Source organism: Pinus tabuliformis, chromosome 5_2, assembly GCF_031772625.1.
Source record: "Pinus tabuliformis cultivar Carrire ecotype Pingquan chromosome 5_2, CPIR1, whole genome shotgun sequence".
NCBI lineage: Eukaryota > Viridiplantae > Streptophyta > Pinopsida > Pinales > Pinaceae > Pinus > Pinus tabuliformis.
In genome coordinates this window covers 244,702,233-244,718,147 of record NC_142306.1, presented here as the reverse complement: position 1 = coordinate 244,718,147, position 15,915 = coordinate 244,702,233, and the positions used below count along the sequence as shown (strand labels likewise).

Here is a 15,915-nt window from a genome sequence, read left to right as displayed (position 1 = left end):
ACAACCACAAGCTAGAGAGGGCCCACATGCTATGTTGCAGGGGAGCAGCCCCCCCCCATCCCGCTCCCAATCCGCGCTCTGGGTGGGAGCGGGTCGGGAGCGCGCTCCCGAAATGGGAGCGATTTCAGGAGCGCGCTCCCTAAATTTTTTTTCGCTCCCTGCCTTTTTGGGAGCGATTTCGGGAGCATTTTGCCTTTTTTCAATTTTTTTTCGGTAGTAATGTTTGAAATGCAATTTTTTTGAAAGAAACAAATAATTTTTGAGTGGGGCAGCTTAATGATCAAGTCTAGGACCTAGTATTGATATGCTATTCTTAAAGTAAAAGTGACATTCTCCTTAATATTCATTTTCATCCTTTTACTTAAATTTTTAACATTACCATGAAATGACTCGGGATGTTTGAGAGTGGTTTCGGCCTCATTGGATTTCATATGGAGAAAGTAGAATTTTAGATTTCATTCAAAATCCAGCAGACTGATCAGTTTTTCAGGATTTCAGGATTGGGGGATTGCAATGTTCCCATTGACTTTTGTCATGTATTAGCCTTTAGGGTATGGAACTCGTATTTAATCAAGAACACCAATCCCTCTATGTACCTTGATGTTAGTGACATTGTCGAACTCCTTTATCATGACCCTCCAAAAAATGTACGCATCACTCAAACAAAATCTTGACTTGACATGCTATGCTTGTTCTATCTTATGTTAATGCTTAGAGGGTGATATTAATGACAAAGATCCCTACAGATACAGAGGTAATGACAAAGATACCTCTGGATATTAATACTTAGAGGGTGATATTAATGACAAAGATCCCGATTTTCCAACAAGACTAAAAAATTAGACATTTCTCGTGGTGGCAAGAGGCCCAAGCATAAGAAATAGATAATAGATTTACTTCTCTTTTCTAGTTTCTAGTAGCTTTTATAACTATTGACTCTTTCATATTTATTATGATATTTTTTTAAACAATATATGATAATTTAAGTTTGAAGTTGGCAATTATAACTCATTAGTAATGAATTATGAATATGATGCTTCATGAAAGTTTAAAGTTGTTTCATTTCATTTCATTTTATAACATTTCATTTCATGTTAGATATTATTTGTTGTAATGGTTACACTTAACTTACAAGTATAACTTTAGTGATCAATGATGATAAATGTTATATATTTAATTTTGAAAGCTTGAAACTTTAAGATTGATGAATCATGAGACTCAATATGTTGTATGTTACTATGTTACTAACTTGTGGACGTGGTTGATGAAAATTATAACTTCTAGATGATTGTTGTTGTATGGTTCAATCGATGTTTTTTATGCTTTTATATATCTAATTCATTATTCTACATGTTTTTGTTGACATATATGTATCAAAATATAAAAAATATAAATATTATATAAAAAACGCTCCGGGATTCACTCCTAAACCAGGAGCTTCTGAAAATGTCTCTCCTGCTCCCGTTTTCGCTGCCGCTCCCCGCTTTCGCTCCCGCTCCCAAGTAACATTGCCCACATGTATAGATGAAATGTTTCTTCTTCCTCAGCTTACCTATTCTACATAATGATATTCAATGAAAAGTTTCAAGTAATAGACTCCTAAAATAGGAATAGCATATCTGAAAGTGTTTCCGGGAGATGCTTTAGTTGCTCTTTCATTGTTTCTAGATGTATTTTTATAGTTATTCACCTAATTTGGTCAATTGTGGACATTAACATAATTTCCTTTGTTTCTTTCGGTGAGGCTGGCTTGGGACAGGCCAATTCTCTGATTGCTTCTAGCAAAATCTTTGTTAGCAAGAGGAATTAAATTACGCATCTAGTCTATTGTGTTGAGGCTTATAATGTATGAAATTATATTTAAAATCCTTGGCATATCATTTGAAGTACTCGTCTGTATATTTCAGACAAATATTTCTATTGTAAATATGCCTTATTGTCACTGGCGTTGGTGTTTCTACAGTTTGGGATCAAATCTGCTGTCTTGAATTCAGAGTTGCCACAAAACTCACGTCTCCACATGCTTGAGGTATATGTCTCAATGATTCGCTTTTCTATTTTTTAATTTTTAATTTTATTGTATATATAGTTCACAGTTTCCACTTTCTTGCATTTATTGATATGGTGCATCCTGAGAACAATTGTGTTTATGCGTACAATTTTACAAAGTGTTTGACTGCCCGTTGTTTTTTGATGCCTGAAAGCTTTTCGATCTTAAAGTGATTAAATATTTCTTGTGAATTCCAAGAGTTTGATTCCTACATAGGCATGTTGTTGCACAGTCTGGTATGCGAACTCCCAGTGAAAGAAAAAAGATTAATAATTGGAAGACCTATAAAGTGACTATAAGTGGAAGAAATCTAGAAAGTGACTCAAAATTGGAAGGCACATAAAAAACCACGAACTTAACCAAAGGAAAACTTGGTTAACTGCTAAAATATACACATAAGGAAATAGAGAAGTACCTATTTTTTGATCACTGTAAGCTGACAGGCCACTGATACAAACAGCTGAATGATGTTGATAAACAAAGTTGTACTTTACATTCTAGACTTGTGTTTTTTCAGCATGGGATGCATCTCGGATAATGTCATTAGATTACTCTAAGGCTAGGAGGCACTGCAGTATGTATAGTGTGTTTGCATGAATTTGTTGACGGTAAGGGTTATATAATTCTTAAATATGTAAATGTAATGGGTTGTTATATTGTACATCTATATTCCACTATTTAGCAAGTTTTGGTGTTGTGATTTGATTGGGGAATATTTATTCTTGGTAGTCCCTATGAATTGGAACTATGACAATCATAATACCTCACTTTTGGCATATATAAATTGGGAATCTACAAGTTAAAACTATTAAAATGCATGTTTTGGTAAATCCTGATTTTAGGAGCCAAGTAGATCCTGATGTGGTTTATTGTGTTTTCTTTTGCTAGGTTAAGAGCCTTGAATTCTAGTTCCATTTCAGCGAGAAATTCACAAATAATGACAATTGGTTGAATCACTCATATCTAGATGGATAAATATGTACAATGAGAACCCAGAAATAAATTATGCCTTACATGGTGTCAAATAAGTATTGTTGGTATTTCAACTTGTGACTTTGTGTTGAGATATTCACCTTCCTTGCATAGATGGTTAATTCCTTTATTGCAAAAGAAACCCGATTTATCAATTATAGTAGGCAATGTTACCAAATACCTCTGAGTCTGAGATGCCTCTCAAGTTTTAATATGCTCTTTGAGGAATCTGAGTTAAGTCAGTACTCTTGAGATGAACTTTCCTGGAGTCATACTATTGGTTTTGTCTTTTGCAAATCTGACCCAAATTTGCAAGCTAATCATGAGTTAGATTGACATGACAAATTTGATTGATTGGAATGCATGCCGTTTGATAGTATATTGTATCATCTTTATACTTTGAACCAAGGTATTATTGAAAATGTGCATTATATGACCTTGTAAACTTTGATATTAATGGAAAATATCCGTCTGGCTGAAATAAAGTGTCTTGTTTTCATTTTTCAAGTCGCATCCCAAGTTTTTCTTGAGACAGAGTGAACTTCCTGTACTTTGACCAGAAGTGTCTAGCTCTTTTCTCAGGGGAATTACTCAGTTTGGAAAATAGGTCCTAGAGGGTCTACCCAATTAAAACTTTGTTGGGATGACCACTTCATTCTTTCATTTGATCTCGATAGAATATGATTGCAAGTGATGTAGAGAGCCCCATGTGATATTGACTAGCAGATTGGTAAGGACCTACACTTCTTCTAGTCCCACAACTAGAAGATTGGTTCTCACTGGGGCCTCAAGGAGGCTTCACACATTGCACAGTTCAACTACTTGTCTTTGTATTGTCTCGAGTACTTAGAGCTCCATTCCCAAATTTTTCCTAACGACCTTTAAGTGTTAAGAAAGTTGTCATAGACAATTGGTTTCTGCATAGTATCACACATTTTAGTCCCAGTTTTCATTCCATATTGCAGTGTATTGACTATTGATTTGGGGTACCATCGGATGTGCTCTAGCCATGAAAATTGGTGGAGAGGCTAAGGCACATGAGATCTCCAATACCCAGAAAGGGTTTGGGCAGATTCTAAACAGTTTGGGAGATATTAAAATAATTAATATTTTTAATATAGTCCCTAAGTAAAATAAAATATTAATGTAAATTAATATAAAACTGTGTTAGAATGGTCCAAAAGGCATGGATCAAGTCAGATCTAATCTTAGCCGTTGATTTGTCAACGAGAAAAGTATAAGAGGAGGCTTGAGAGCCACTTGGAGAACACACCAAGAGATCAAGATTTCGACTTTCTAGGGTTGGGTTTGCTGAGAAAGTTGAGAGAGTGATCAGAGTTGCAGCTGAGGGGCAGTGAATACAGAAGCAGAGAGGCAGAGATATCACTGGGAGGATCAACGCAGTAGCTGGAGAGAGGGACACAGAAGCAACCAAGGGTTCACGCAGAGCCAGCTAGGGCTCACTTAGAGGCAGCGAGGAGCTGTGTAGTGCCTCAGAGGGCCAGCGTGGGTGACGCAGAGGGCCAGAGGACTGACGCAGTGCCTCCAGAGGCTGGCGCAGGCCAAGCCAGAGTGACGCTGGGCTAACGCTGGCCAAAGAGAGGCTGATGCAGTCCCTAGAGGCTGACGTTGGGGTTTCGTGGGGTAGATTGGAGCTATGGAGCTGCCAGAGATTTTATCCGGGGTTTCAGCCGAGATATCTGCTTTCGAGTAGAGAGGTACTACTGCTGAGATTTTTCTCTGCTGGGTGAGCTGGATTTGGCACCCAAATTGTGTTCTGAAACTGCTTAATAAATCAAACCCTCAGATAGCTGCACCAGTTTTCCCGCATTGGGTTTTTCCGGGGACATTAGTCCAAAAACAATGGTGTCACTTATGTGCTTGTCTCTGTTTCCTTCAGTTGATGATCTGTAGTGTGTTGAGCATGCACTTGTATTTATTTCCAGTATTTACATGGTAAATTGTTAGGATATTCCGACACATAGGAAATAGTTAAGTGCAACTTGGTCTAGTATAGAGTTAGGTAAAGTGTGTTTCTTTACCTTGTACATTTTGTAAATTACAATCCGACGGTCACGATATGTAGTGATCCGACGGTTCATTCTCTCCTCGGTATTACCGACACTTGATTCGTGGCTTAACACCCGATTGGTCCATGATTTCTATTTAAAGCGCATGGAGGGTCATTTGTAGGGTAATCCGTCTATGAGAGAAGCTTATGTAAATTTTCATTCTTTTATTAATAAATTGCCTGAAGTGGCCGCATTGGCTCAGGCCGTGGACTGTTTCCCTCTTTGAGGGTTTTAACCACGTCAAAAATACTGGTGTATTGATCTGCGATTTGGTTGTGAGCGGTGTCCTTTGGTGTTCTATCTGAGGAACTTACCCTGTAAATTCCTACATGGTATTAGAGCTATTTGAGGGCCGCGTCCGTTGGTGATCCAAATCTGAAGCCGGTAGAACTGCATCCGACTGCCGTTTCCTAGATCTACTGTTTCTGACTGCTTTCGGGCCGAGAGGACTGCTCTGTTGTGTTGGGAGCATCTGTTCCAGTGAGGAACCCCTTTCGTTTCACGCGAAAAGGTTTCCGGTAGCCCTAGCTGCGTCATTTTTAAGATCTGGAGGTATACAGTGTTTATTTGCAGTTTACAGTTATTTTCTCTCTGTTTATTTCGGTTTCGGTTTATTTAGCTTTTTCTATTACCGGATCTATACCTTTCATTTCTGCGGATGCTCTTTGCCCTGCGACTCTGTGCGATCTGGGCAAATCAGAAACAGAAAGGAAGGATTTTTCTCATACGTATGCTCTTTTCCGTTGCGCCTTAGTGTGATCTCGGAAAATCAGGGACATTGAGGAAAATATTTAGTTTCCGGCTAAAGCTAACTTTGAGCCGCAAGGTTCATTTTTGAAAATATTTAGTTTTTCGGCTAAAGCTAACTTCGAGTCACAAAGTTCGTTTTTTTTGTATGTCCGTGTTGGGTTTTGTGTTTTTTGTTTTGTAGGGAAAAAGAGCCTTCTCAAAGCAAGCACGCAACCCAAAGCATCAACCCCCCCCCTCTCTCTCTCAAATTTTTTGTATAGCTCAATTGGTTCAAAGCTATTTTAAGAGAGTAGAGGTCTTGGGTTCAAATCTCCTTTTTGTAAGGGCGGATTTTTCATTTCCGCACATTCCCACATTTCGTCGGCATCTTCAACAACTTTTTTTCAAAAAGCCATAACTTCTTCATCCGGAAGCCGTTTTTAGAGCCATTTTTTTTAAACCAGCCTAATTTTTCGAGATCTATCCATTGGAACACTTAGTTTCAACATCTTTAGCTTCAGTTTCCGTTGAAATGGAAAGTCAATACCAAGTTACCCTTGACAGCACCAACTACTTCCAATGGTTGTCCTACATTGAGGATTTACTTAGAAGTAAAAGTCTCTACAGAATAGCCTCAGGCCAAGAAAAGAAACCAGAGGATGAAGATAACGCTGCTAAATGGGAAAATAGGCAAGATCAAGCACGTGGATTGATAGGGATGTCTATTTCTCCAGATCTTAGATTCCATATTGCAGAACTTGATACTCCTGATGAAGCAATGAAACAAATCAATAAAGTTTTTGGGATTAAAAATGAACTTAGAGCCCATCAACTTGAAAATGAGTTGCTTACATTGGACTCTAATAATTTTTCTTGCTTTGAAGATTTCTTGTCCAAGTTTAAGACCCTTAGATATCTCTTGGAAGGTGTTAAGGTTAAGAAAAAAGATAGTAACCTTATTCCATTCTTACTAAGTTGGGACCAGCCTACTCTGTGTTTGTTTCCACCTTCCATTCTACAAGAGAAGCCTTCATTTCTCAAGGAACAGACTACAAGTCCCCTTCCTTTGACTCTTTTTGTGATTCTTTAATAAGAGAACAAGAAAAACTCTTACACCTTGGTCTTCTTAATCTTGGAAACTCTTCCAAGAAAGCATTAGCCGCCCAACAGCAACCAAATTCAAAGAATCCTAAGAAGTCATATCCTAAAAAGAATGGTCCTAAACCAAACAAGGGTCTTAAGCAATCTCAGCCTCAAAATGAAAAATCATTTCAACAAAATGATAAGACAAATAAAAACAAATGGAAGAAGACTGATAGACATTGCAACTTTTGTAATCGAGATGGCCACTTAGAATCCAAATGCTTTAAGAAGATGGAAGCCTTGGAAGCAGCGATGAAGAAACATAACGTCCATTTGGATCATTCTTCAACTTCAACTTCATCTTCAGGAATGGCACTTTCTGCATGTGGTTGTCAATCATCTCGGTCTGGTTATGCATTAAATGTATCTTCTTCTTCTCATTCTCATGAGTGGTTCATTGATTCTGGAGCTTCTTATCACATGGCCAAAAACAAAGCCATGTTTTCTTCTTTAAATGATTGTAACACCAAAAATATATATGTTGGTGATGATAGATCTCTTAATGTTGTAGGGACTGGAACTGTTCATCTAGACAATGGTCAATTTAATGATGTATTATGCGTTCCAACCTTATCCTGCAACCTTCTATCTGTATATCAGATAACTCATTCAGGTGAAGGTAAAATCGTTGAATTTTCACCTTATGATGTTGTAATCAAGGACCTAAGAGATCCTAAACAGATTTTAGCTACTGGCATTGCTGATGATTCTACAAGGTTGTATAAGTTTCACAACTTTGGGTCATCAAATCTTCCCTCAGTATTTGTTGCTCATAACGATGAAGTGAGCAAACTTTGGCATGAGCGATTTGGTCACTTAAACTATCGCTCCCTTCAGCATCTATGTAAAGAAAATATGGTGACAGGTCTTCCTATGGTATCTTGCAGAGATGGTGTTTGTTCCGGATGTGTACTCGGAAAACATCATCGGGACAGTTTTGAAAAACGTGCCTCTTGGCACGCCTCAGCCCCTTTACAGCTTGTGCATAGTGATTTATGTGGTCCACTTCCAGTTGTTTCATTCTCTGGCTGCAAGTATTTCTTAACTTTCATTGATGATTTCTCCAGACGCACTTGGGTATACTTCTTAAAACTCAAGAGTGAAGTATTTATCACATTTTTGGCCTTCAAGGCCTTTGTTGAAAAACAATATGGACATCAAATTCTTAAGCTAAGATCTGATAATGGAGGAGAATATGTTAAAAGCACATTCATCAACTTTTGCAGTGAGAATGGAATTCAAATGCAACATACTGTTCCATATACTCCACAACAAAATGGTGTAGCTGAAAGGAAGAATCGTACCTTAAAGGAAATGGCTAATTGTATGCTACAAACTAAAGGACTTGGTCTTAGTTTTTGGGCAGAAGCAATTAACTGTGCAAATTACATAATAAATCGCACTTCTACTAAGGCTTTAAAGAATATCACTCCAAAAGAAGCATGGAGCTCAATCAAACCAGATGTAAGTCAATTTCGTGTTTTTGGAAGTGAAGCGTGGGCCCATATTCCAGATGAAAAGCATAAAGCTTTAGAACCTAAGAGTGAAAAATGTACTTTTGTTGGATATTCTGAAGATGTCAAAGGCTATAGACTTATTCCATTTAAGTCCAAAAATGTTATCATTAGAAGAGATGTAAAATTTGATGAAAATATATTGGCCTGCGAGCCTAGTCCGGCGGATGTGCCACCTCTCCCTATCTCTTCTACTTTTGAAAATATTTCTTCTTCAGATGATGAAAGTGAGGATGACAATCCTCCCCCACCATCTCAGGATCCTCCTTCAGCTCCTCAGCTTCCAAAATGGGTTCGTGCTACTCGAGATGCAGCAGGTGATCTTGCCGGTGATCCTACAGATCAGCGACGCACACGTTCTCAGTTCGAGAGAGCCTCTTCTTTACTGGCTCAAGCTTCAGTAAATTATGATCCTGACACCTTTGTAGAAGCTTTAGGCCATCCAGATTGGGAAGCAGCTATGAATGAAGAATATCATTCATTATTGGCAAATGATACATGGGATCTTGTTCCTCTACCAAAGGGACGAAAACTTGTTAGATGCAAATGGGTTTACAGAACCAAGTATGGACCAGATGGGAAAGTTGATAAACATAAAGCTCGTCTTGTTGCTAAAGGTTTTTCACAGGTTGAAGGCATTGACTGCACTGAAACCTTCTCCCCTGTTGCCAAAATGAACTCTATCCGCCTTGTTCTTTCCCTTGCTGCCTCGTTCAAATGGGAAGTCCATCAGATGGATGTTAAATCTGCCTTCTTGCATGGGGACTTGCATGAAGAAATCTATATGGAACAACCTATTGGCTTTATACAAACAGACTCCAGCCTTGTATGTCGGCTTAAGAAATCCCTTTATGGTCTCAAGCAAGCTCCTCGAGCTTGGTATGCCAAAATGGATAACTTCCTTTTAGAATCTGGCTTCTCTAGGTGTCATTCTGACAATACTGTCTACACCAAGAAAGTGGGCAAGTCTCTTATCATTCTTGTTCTTTATGTTGATGATCTTATCCTGACTGGTAGTGATCCCAACCTTATAAACCATGTGAAGTCTAGCCTTAAAAGGAAGTTTGAAATGACAGACTTAGGACACTTACGTTATTTTCTCGGTCTTCAAGTCTTGCAATCCAAGGAAGGTATTTCCCTTTCTCAGTCCAAGTATGCCTGTGATATTCTACGCCACTTTCACATGGAAGACTGTAAGCCAACCCCTTCTCCCTTTCAGTCTGGAGTCAAACTTTCAATCACTTGTACTTCTCTTGAAGTTGATGCTACCTTATACCGTCAACTTGTAGGAAAACTTTTGTATCTAACCCATACTCGTCCTGACCTTTCCTTTGCTGTTGGCCTTGTTGCTTGGTTTATGCAAAACCCACGTGAAAGTCATTGGAAAGCAGCTAAAAGAATACTTCGTTATGTTCGAGGTACAGTTCAGTTTGGGATTCATTACAGTGCCGAAGCAGCTCCTCTATTGGTTGGTTTCACTGATTCTGATTGGGCTGGTGACCCTGATGATCGGAAGTCTACTGCCGATTATGTGTTCACTCTTGGTTCAGGACCTATTACATGGGCTTGCAAGAAACAAGGTGCCATTTCTCTTTCATCAGCAGAAGCAGAGTATCGTGGTGCTGTAGAAGCTAGTAAGGAAGCCTTGTGGCTTCGTCAGATCCTGTCAGAGTTTGGCTTTCAGCAGCAGCATCTGACTACACTTTGGTGTGATAATCAAAGTGCCATTCAACTATGCAAAGATCCAGTCCAACATCAGCGCAACAAACACATTGAACTGCACATGCACTTCATTAGAAAGCTCATTCACGACCATGTTCTTGAAGTGCAATATTGTTCAACAGATGATCAAGTTGCAGACATCTTCACAAAGGCTCTCACAGAGGCGAAGTTCACTAAACTTCGATTTATGGTTGGAGTTCAGGAAGTTGTCACTAGGGGGGACAGGCTCTAGTGCCTCCTTCCTTCTCCTATTGTGTCATATTTGTAAATCCTTCAATCCTATCCCAAGTTGTTCTTAAGGGGGGATGCTAGGATATTCCAACACATAGGAAATAGTTAAGTGCAACTTGGTCTAGTATAGAGTTAGGTAAAGTGTGTTTCTTTACCTTGTACATTTTGTAACTTACAATCCGACGGTCACGATATGTAGTGATCCGACGGTTCATTTTCTCCTAGGTATTACCGACACTTGATTCGTGGCTTAACACCCGATTGGTCCATGATTTCTATTTAAAGCGCATGGAGGGTCTTTTGTAGGGTAATCCGTCTATGAGAGAAGCTTATGTAAATTTTCATTCTTTTATTAATAAATTGCCTGAAGTGGCCGCGTTGGCTCAGGCCGTGGACTGTTTCCCTCTTTGAGGGTTTTAACCACGTCAAAAATACTGGTGTATTGATCTGCGATCTGGTTGTGAGTGGTGTCCTTTGGTGTTCTGTCTGAGGAACTTACCCTGTAAATTCCTACATAAATAAGTTGTTAATTAACAGAACAAGTAGGTAGGAATAAATCATAAAGTACATGAAGGGTTTCTAACGGGTTAGCCTTAGAAATTCCAACATGGTATCAGAGGCTGGTTGCATATCACAGGAGAACTGAGGACATCAGCCAAGCAAAGAAACGGCAGCAGAAAACAGTTGTCCCAAGTGATAGAAGCTGTTCCTAGCAGAGTAGCAGCAAGGAAGGGGTGACGTAGTGCCTATGTCATCAATATTGAGCTAGGAAGAGGCAACAGAAAGGTTGAGGGAGGGAAAGACAGGCTCACGTAGAGCCACGCAGAGGCCAGGAGGGCTGACGTAGTTGGCCGAGGAAGTTGATTTGCCGGTGCCAGGATTGCACAGAGCCTAGGAGCTCTAACCTTCAGTTTGCTAGAGTTTAGGAGGCTGTGGGTAAGTTGTAGAGTGGAGTTGGTGGGGTACTGTAGTCAGAACAATACCTAGGAGGGCAAGGCCAAGGAGGAGGGAGTTGCTATCGAGGATTTCTAGTCGAGAAATCCGGATTAGTGGTGCAGCTGCACTAACGATCGGAGTGGGGGCATCTTGACATTGGCAGAAGGGTTTCCAGGAGGGAAATCGAGGCTCAGAGGGAGTCACACCAAGAACTTCTATGAGGGAAGTAGAGGAGCAACTAGATGACAGTGAACGGGGTAAGAGATTAGGATAGACTGGACGGAGCCTCAAACTTCATAGTCTGGAAGGCCAAAATCCTATTCGTTCTAGACAGGAATAGTGTCAAGCACTTCGCCTTGAGGACGATATCTATCCCAGTTGACCCAGCTGATAACGACAAGTACGAGGAGGTAATGGTGAGGGCCAAGAGCATCATTCTTGACGGGGTCAAGGACCATGTAGTACCACGTATTGCCGAAAAGGAAACGACAAATGAGATGTGAGAGGCCCTAAATAAATTGTACCAACATACTTCTGTGCAAAGAAGGATGTTACTGGAAAATCAGCTGCGATCATACCAAATGCAGAAGGGAGAACAGATCGACCCCTTCCTTGGTCGATTGAAGGAGATCTGGGATCAGCTGACTTCCATAGGGGCTACGCCGGATCAAGAATTGATGGTGAGAATAACGCTTAACGCAGTCTCAGAAGACTGGGAGGTGTTTGTCCAGAGCATACTGGGTAGGGCGACCCTTCCAGATTGGGAGGAAATGTGGGCTGCTCTTCGCCAAGAAGAGATTAGAAGGCTGAGCAAGGCGGGAAGCAGCGACAAGGGGATCAAAATCAAGAAGGAGGAGGAGGTGGATGTTGCCCTAGCATCTGAGGGAAAGCAGGAGAAATGGAAGAAGAAGGACCTCTCCAAGGTCAAATGCTTCCATTGTGGGGAGCTGGGTCATTATGTGACCCAGTGTCCAAGGAAGAAGAGCAAGGGAGAGGCCTCCGAGACCAAGGCTGCACCAGCAAGGGCAGAGAAGGAAGTGGAGACAGACGATGACTGTGCCATGAGTGCACACACACCACTTGAGCGGAAGTGGGGAGACATCGAGCTGTAGTCAGATGGACTATAGGCGATGAGGGGAAGGATCCTCAAGGTACCCAGCCTCTTGGATTAGAACTTGCTATGGGAGCCCCAAAGAGGAGTAGTAGGACTGGTGGATGTCGGTAGAGATTGATGCAGATGGAGCGACAAAGGGAGCTACAATGCAAGATTTTCCCAGGACAATGTGAGGCAGTAGTGCGAGAAGCATGGGAGTGTTGCACCAGTGCAAGATGGCACAAAGAGGTGTGCAACTGTGCGAGTTGCACAGAGTTGTTGCAGCAGTGCAAAGGTCAGAGAGTGAGCACTTGTCAGTGATAGAGGGAGCTTCAGCATCATGAGTGTTTCTAGCCTGACAGAGATGTCAGAGTTGGGAGATCAATTACTTGCTTCTCAATAACTGAGTTGCAGTGCAACAATTAGTAGTGGTAGTGCTATGGGTAGCACGATGCAGCATGATGAGAGGGGTTGTAGTGCAGATGAGGCAGTGGCAGTGGTAGGGCCATGGGCAGCAACACAGATGCAGAGGGAGTTGCAGTACGGATGAAGCAGTGGCAGTGGCAGGGCCATGGTAGCAATACAAGATGCAGCAGTGCAGATGATGGGCAACAGGCTTAGCATCAACATAGGGACCGATGCCGGATGATTAGGGTGATACTCAGTGAGGGGTATTGCTAGAGCACAGTCCTCGCTAAGAGGGAGTGTTGATTTGGGGTAGTATCAGATGTGCTCTAGCCACAAAAATTGGTGGAGAGGTTAAGGCACATGAGATCTCCAATACCCAGAAAGGGTTTGGGCAGATATTAGAATAATTAATATTTTTAATGGAGTCCCTATGTTTAAACTTAGGGAAAATAAAATATTAATGTGAATTAATATAAAACTGTGTTAGAATGCTCCAAAAGGCATGGATCAAGCTAGATCTAATCTTAGCCGTTGATTAGGGACTTAATCTCGGCCGTTGATTTGTCAACGAGAAAAGTATAAGAGGAGGCTTGAGGGCCACTTGGAGAACACACCAAGAGATCAAGATTTCGACTTTCTGGGGCTGGGTTTGCTGAGAAAGTTGAGAGAGTGATCATAGTTGCAGTTGAGGGGCAGTGAATACCGAAGCAGAGAGGCAAAGATAGCACTGTGAGGATCAACGCAGTAGCAGAAGCAACCAAGGGTTCACGCGGAGCCAGCCAGGGCTCACATAGAGGCAGGCAAGAGCTGCGTAGTGCTTTAGAGGGCCAGCGTGGATGATGGAGAGGGCCAGAGGACTGACGCATTGCCTCCAGAGGCTGATGCAGGCCAAGCCAGAGTGATGCTGGGCTAACACTGGGCTAGAGAGAGGTTGACGCAGTCCCTAGAGGTTGACGCTGGGGTTTCGTGGGGTAGATTGGAGCTATGGAGCTGCTAGAGTGTTTATCTAGGGTTTTAGCTGGAATATCTACTTCCGAGTAGACAGGTACTACTGTCGAGATTTTTCTCTGTTGGGTGAGCTGGATTTGGCACCCAGATTGTGTTCTGAAACTGCTGAATAAATCAAACCCTCAAATAGCTGCACCTGTTTTCCTGCACTGGGTTTTTTGGGGACATTAGTCCAAAAACAACGGTGTCACTTGTGTGCTTGTTTCTGTTTCCTTCAGTTGATGATCTATAATGTGTTGAGCATGCACTTGTATTTATTTCCAGTATTTACATGGTAAATAACATGTTAATTAACATAACAAGTAGGTAGGAATAAATCAGAAAGTACATGAAGGGTTTCTAATGGGTTAGACTTAGAAATTCCAACCTTGACCCCTTCTTTGTTATTGATGACATCGCTGGGAAGTTCTCTTATCCTTCCTTCCTCTCCTCATTGTTTATGTATTTTGTTTCTGATATGTATTGCACTTGGTGCCATTTTGCTATAGTCACCCTTTTTGGTATATAGTATATACATGAGCATACTTTTCATATTTAGTCTCTAATGGCTTGGAACCAGGGACTTACATTGATGTACACACAAATACATAAGTACGCATACGTACAATTGCAGGTAGAGGTGCAATCTGTTATTCCCAAGAGGCATTGCTCTTTTTAGTGCAACTTAATAAACTTGGTCCTAACATATCATTATGTATGTGTCCTAACATCACATTCTCATAATTCTAACATTATAATTTGAACATATTAAGAACCCTAGAACCTATGACATTATCAGATAAATAATACAATATCTAACATCACACTTAATGTTTATTTTGTTTTCAGTGATTGCCAACCAGACTCTAAACTTCTAAAACTCTTCATTGTTGATAGACTTGGTGAAAATGTCTGCTTCTTGATCTTGGACCTGCAATAGGTCAACTCTTCTCTTTATTCTGTACCCAATCCACGATAAAGTGAAGATGAACCTTTGGGAATGAAATGTTGGATTCTTTGTTATTTTTATCTGACTTTGATTGTCACACTACAAAATCACTGGATGCATTTGTTGTAGCTTCAAATTGCTAATTGTGTTGGATTGTGGAGCTCGGTAGGATTTCCACAATTGCTTGGTGTCTTAGCATGTGGAAGATTGCCTCTCGATATAAACTTTGTAAATTTATTTTATAAAGTACCTTTTGTATTTAATGATTAATAGTGACGTAAGTGATCTCAACAAGAGATTAAGTCACAACCGTTGATCTTGAGATGGCAAGTTCTAATCTTGGCCATTGAGATATTGGGTTAGGGTTCTAGTCATTAAAATGTTACAAAAGGAGATCCGAGGGAGAAGTGAAGACACCATTGAGTGGCACTAGCCCTAGGAGGAGTGTGATACTCCAATGTGCTAGGTTGGGCAAGGTCCAAAAAAGGTGCAAGGAGTAGCAAGGAGATCTAGATCACAACCAAGGAGGGCTTGATTAGCTGGATCAGATCCAGTTGCTGTATATGTAATTCCTTAGTTGGGCCATTATCCTTGGTACGAGAGCCCAAGTTCTTAATAGAACAAATTTTCTGTTTTTTCCCTTTGTGGGTTTTCTAGGGTAAATCATGTGTCCAATGTGTGATTATTTCTGTGTGTTTTCACTATGCAATTTTAGTTAAGAACTTAGTCGTGCATAAATCAATAAATCGTTTAAGGGTTTGTTCGAGATTTATTGCCAGGTGCTAAGTTCGTGGAAATTTAACATGGTATCAAAGTGACGAGATTCTGCATAATAAAAATCGGGACTGCGCAAAGTCAGACAATCGTGTAGAAGGAAAAATCAACACACACAGGAGTAACTTGTGGAATAGACACACAAGAAAAAAAGGAAAAAAAAAGGTGGAGTGGTTGACAACCCAACCAACGACAGTCATGGCCGCCAGTTGCGGGAGGCAACCGGCAATAGCCATTAGGGGAAACTGACAGACTGGACCAGCGCATTGCCGTGGCAGATAACAAACCGGGGGTTCGAGAAAAATAAAAATTGGCAGAGGCAGAGACCCGATGAC

General features: G+C 40.7%; 1 protein-coding gene across 2 annotated transcripts in view; it reads left to right on the top strand.

Annotated features, from left to right (window-relative positions):
* The window catches only part of LOC149158450 (P-loop containing nucleoside triphosphate hydrolases superfamily protein), a 159,991-nt gene that overhangs the window by 81,415 nt on the left and 62,661 nt on the right, over positions 1-15,915 (top strand). For both annotated transcript variants that reach the window (XM_089436225.1, XM_089436224.1), the window contains exon 12: positions 1,964-2,029. In XM_089436225.1, the coding sequence (XP_089292351.1) occupies positions 1,964-2,029 (66 nt within the window). The remainder of the gene's footprint in view (positions 1-1,963; positions 2,030-15,915) is intronic.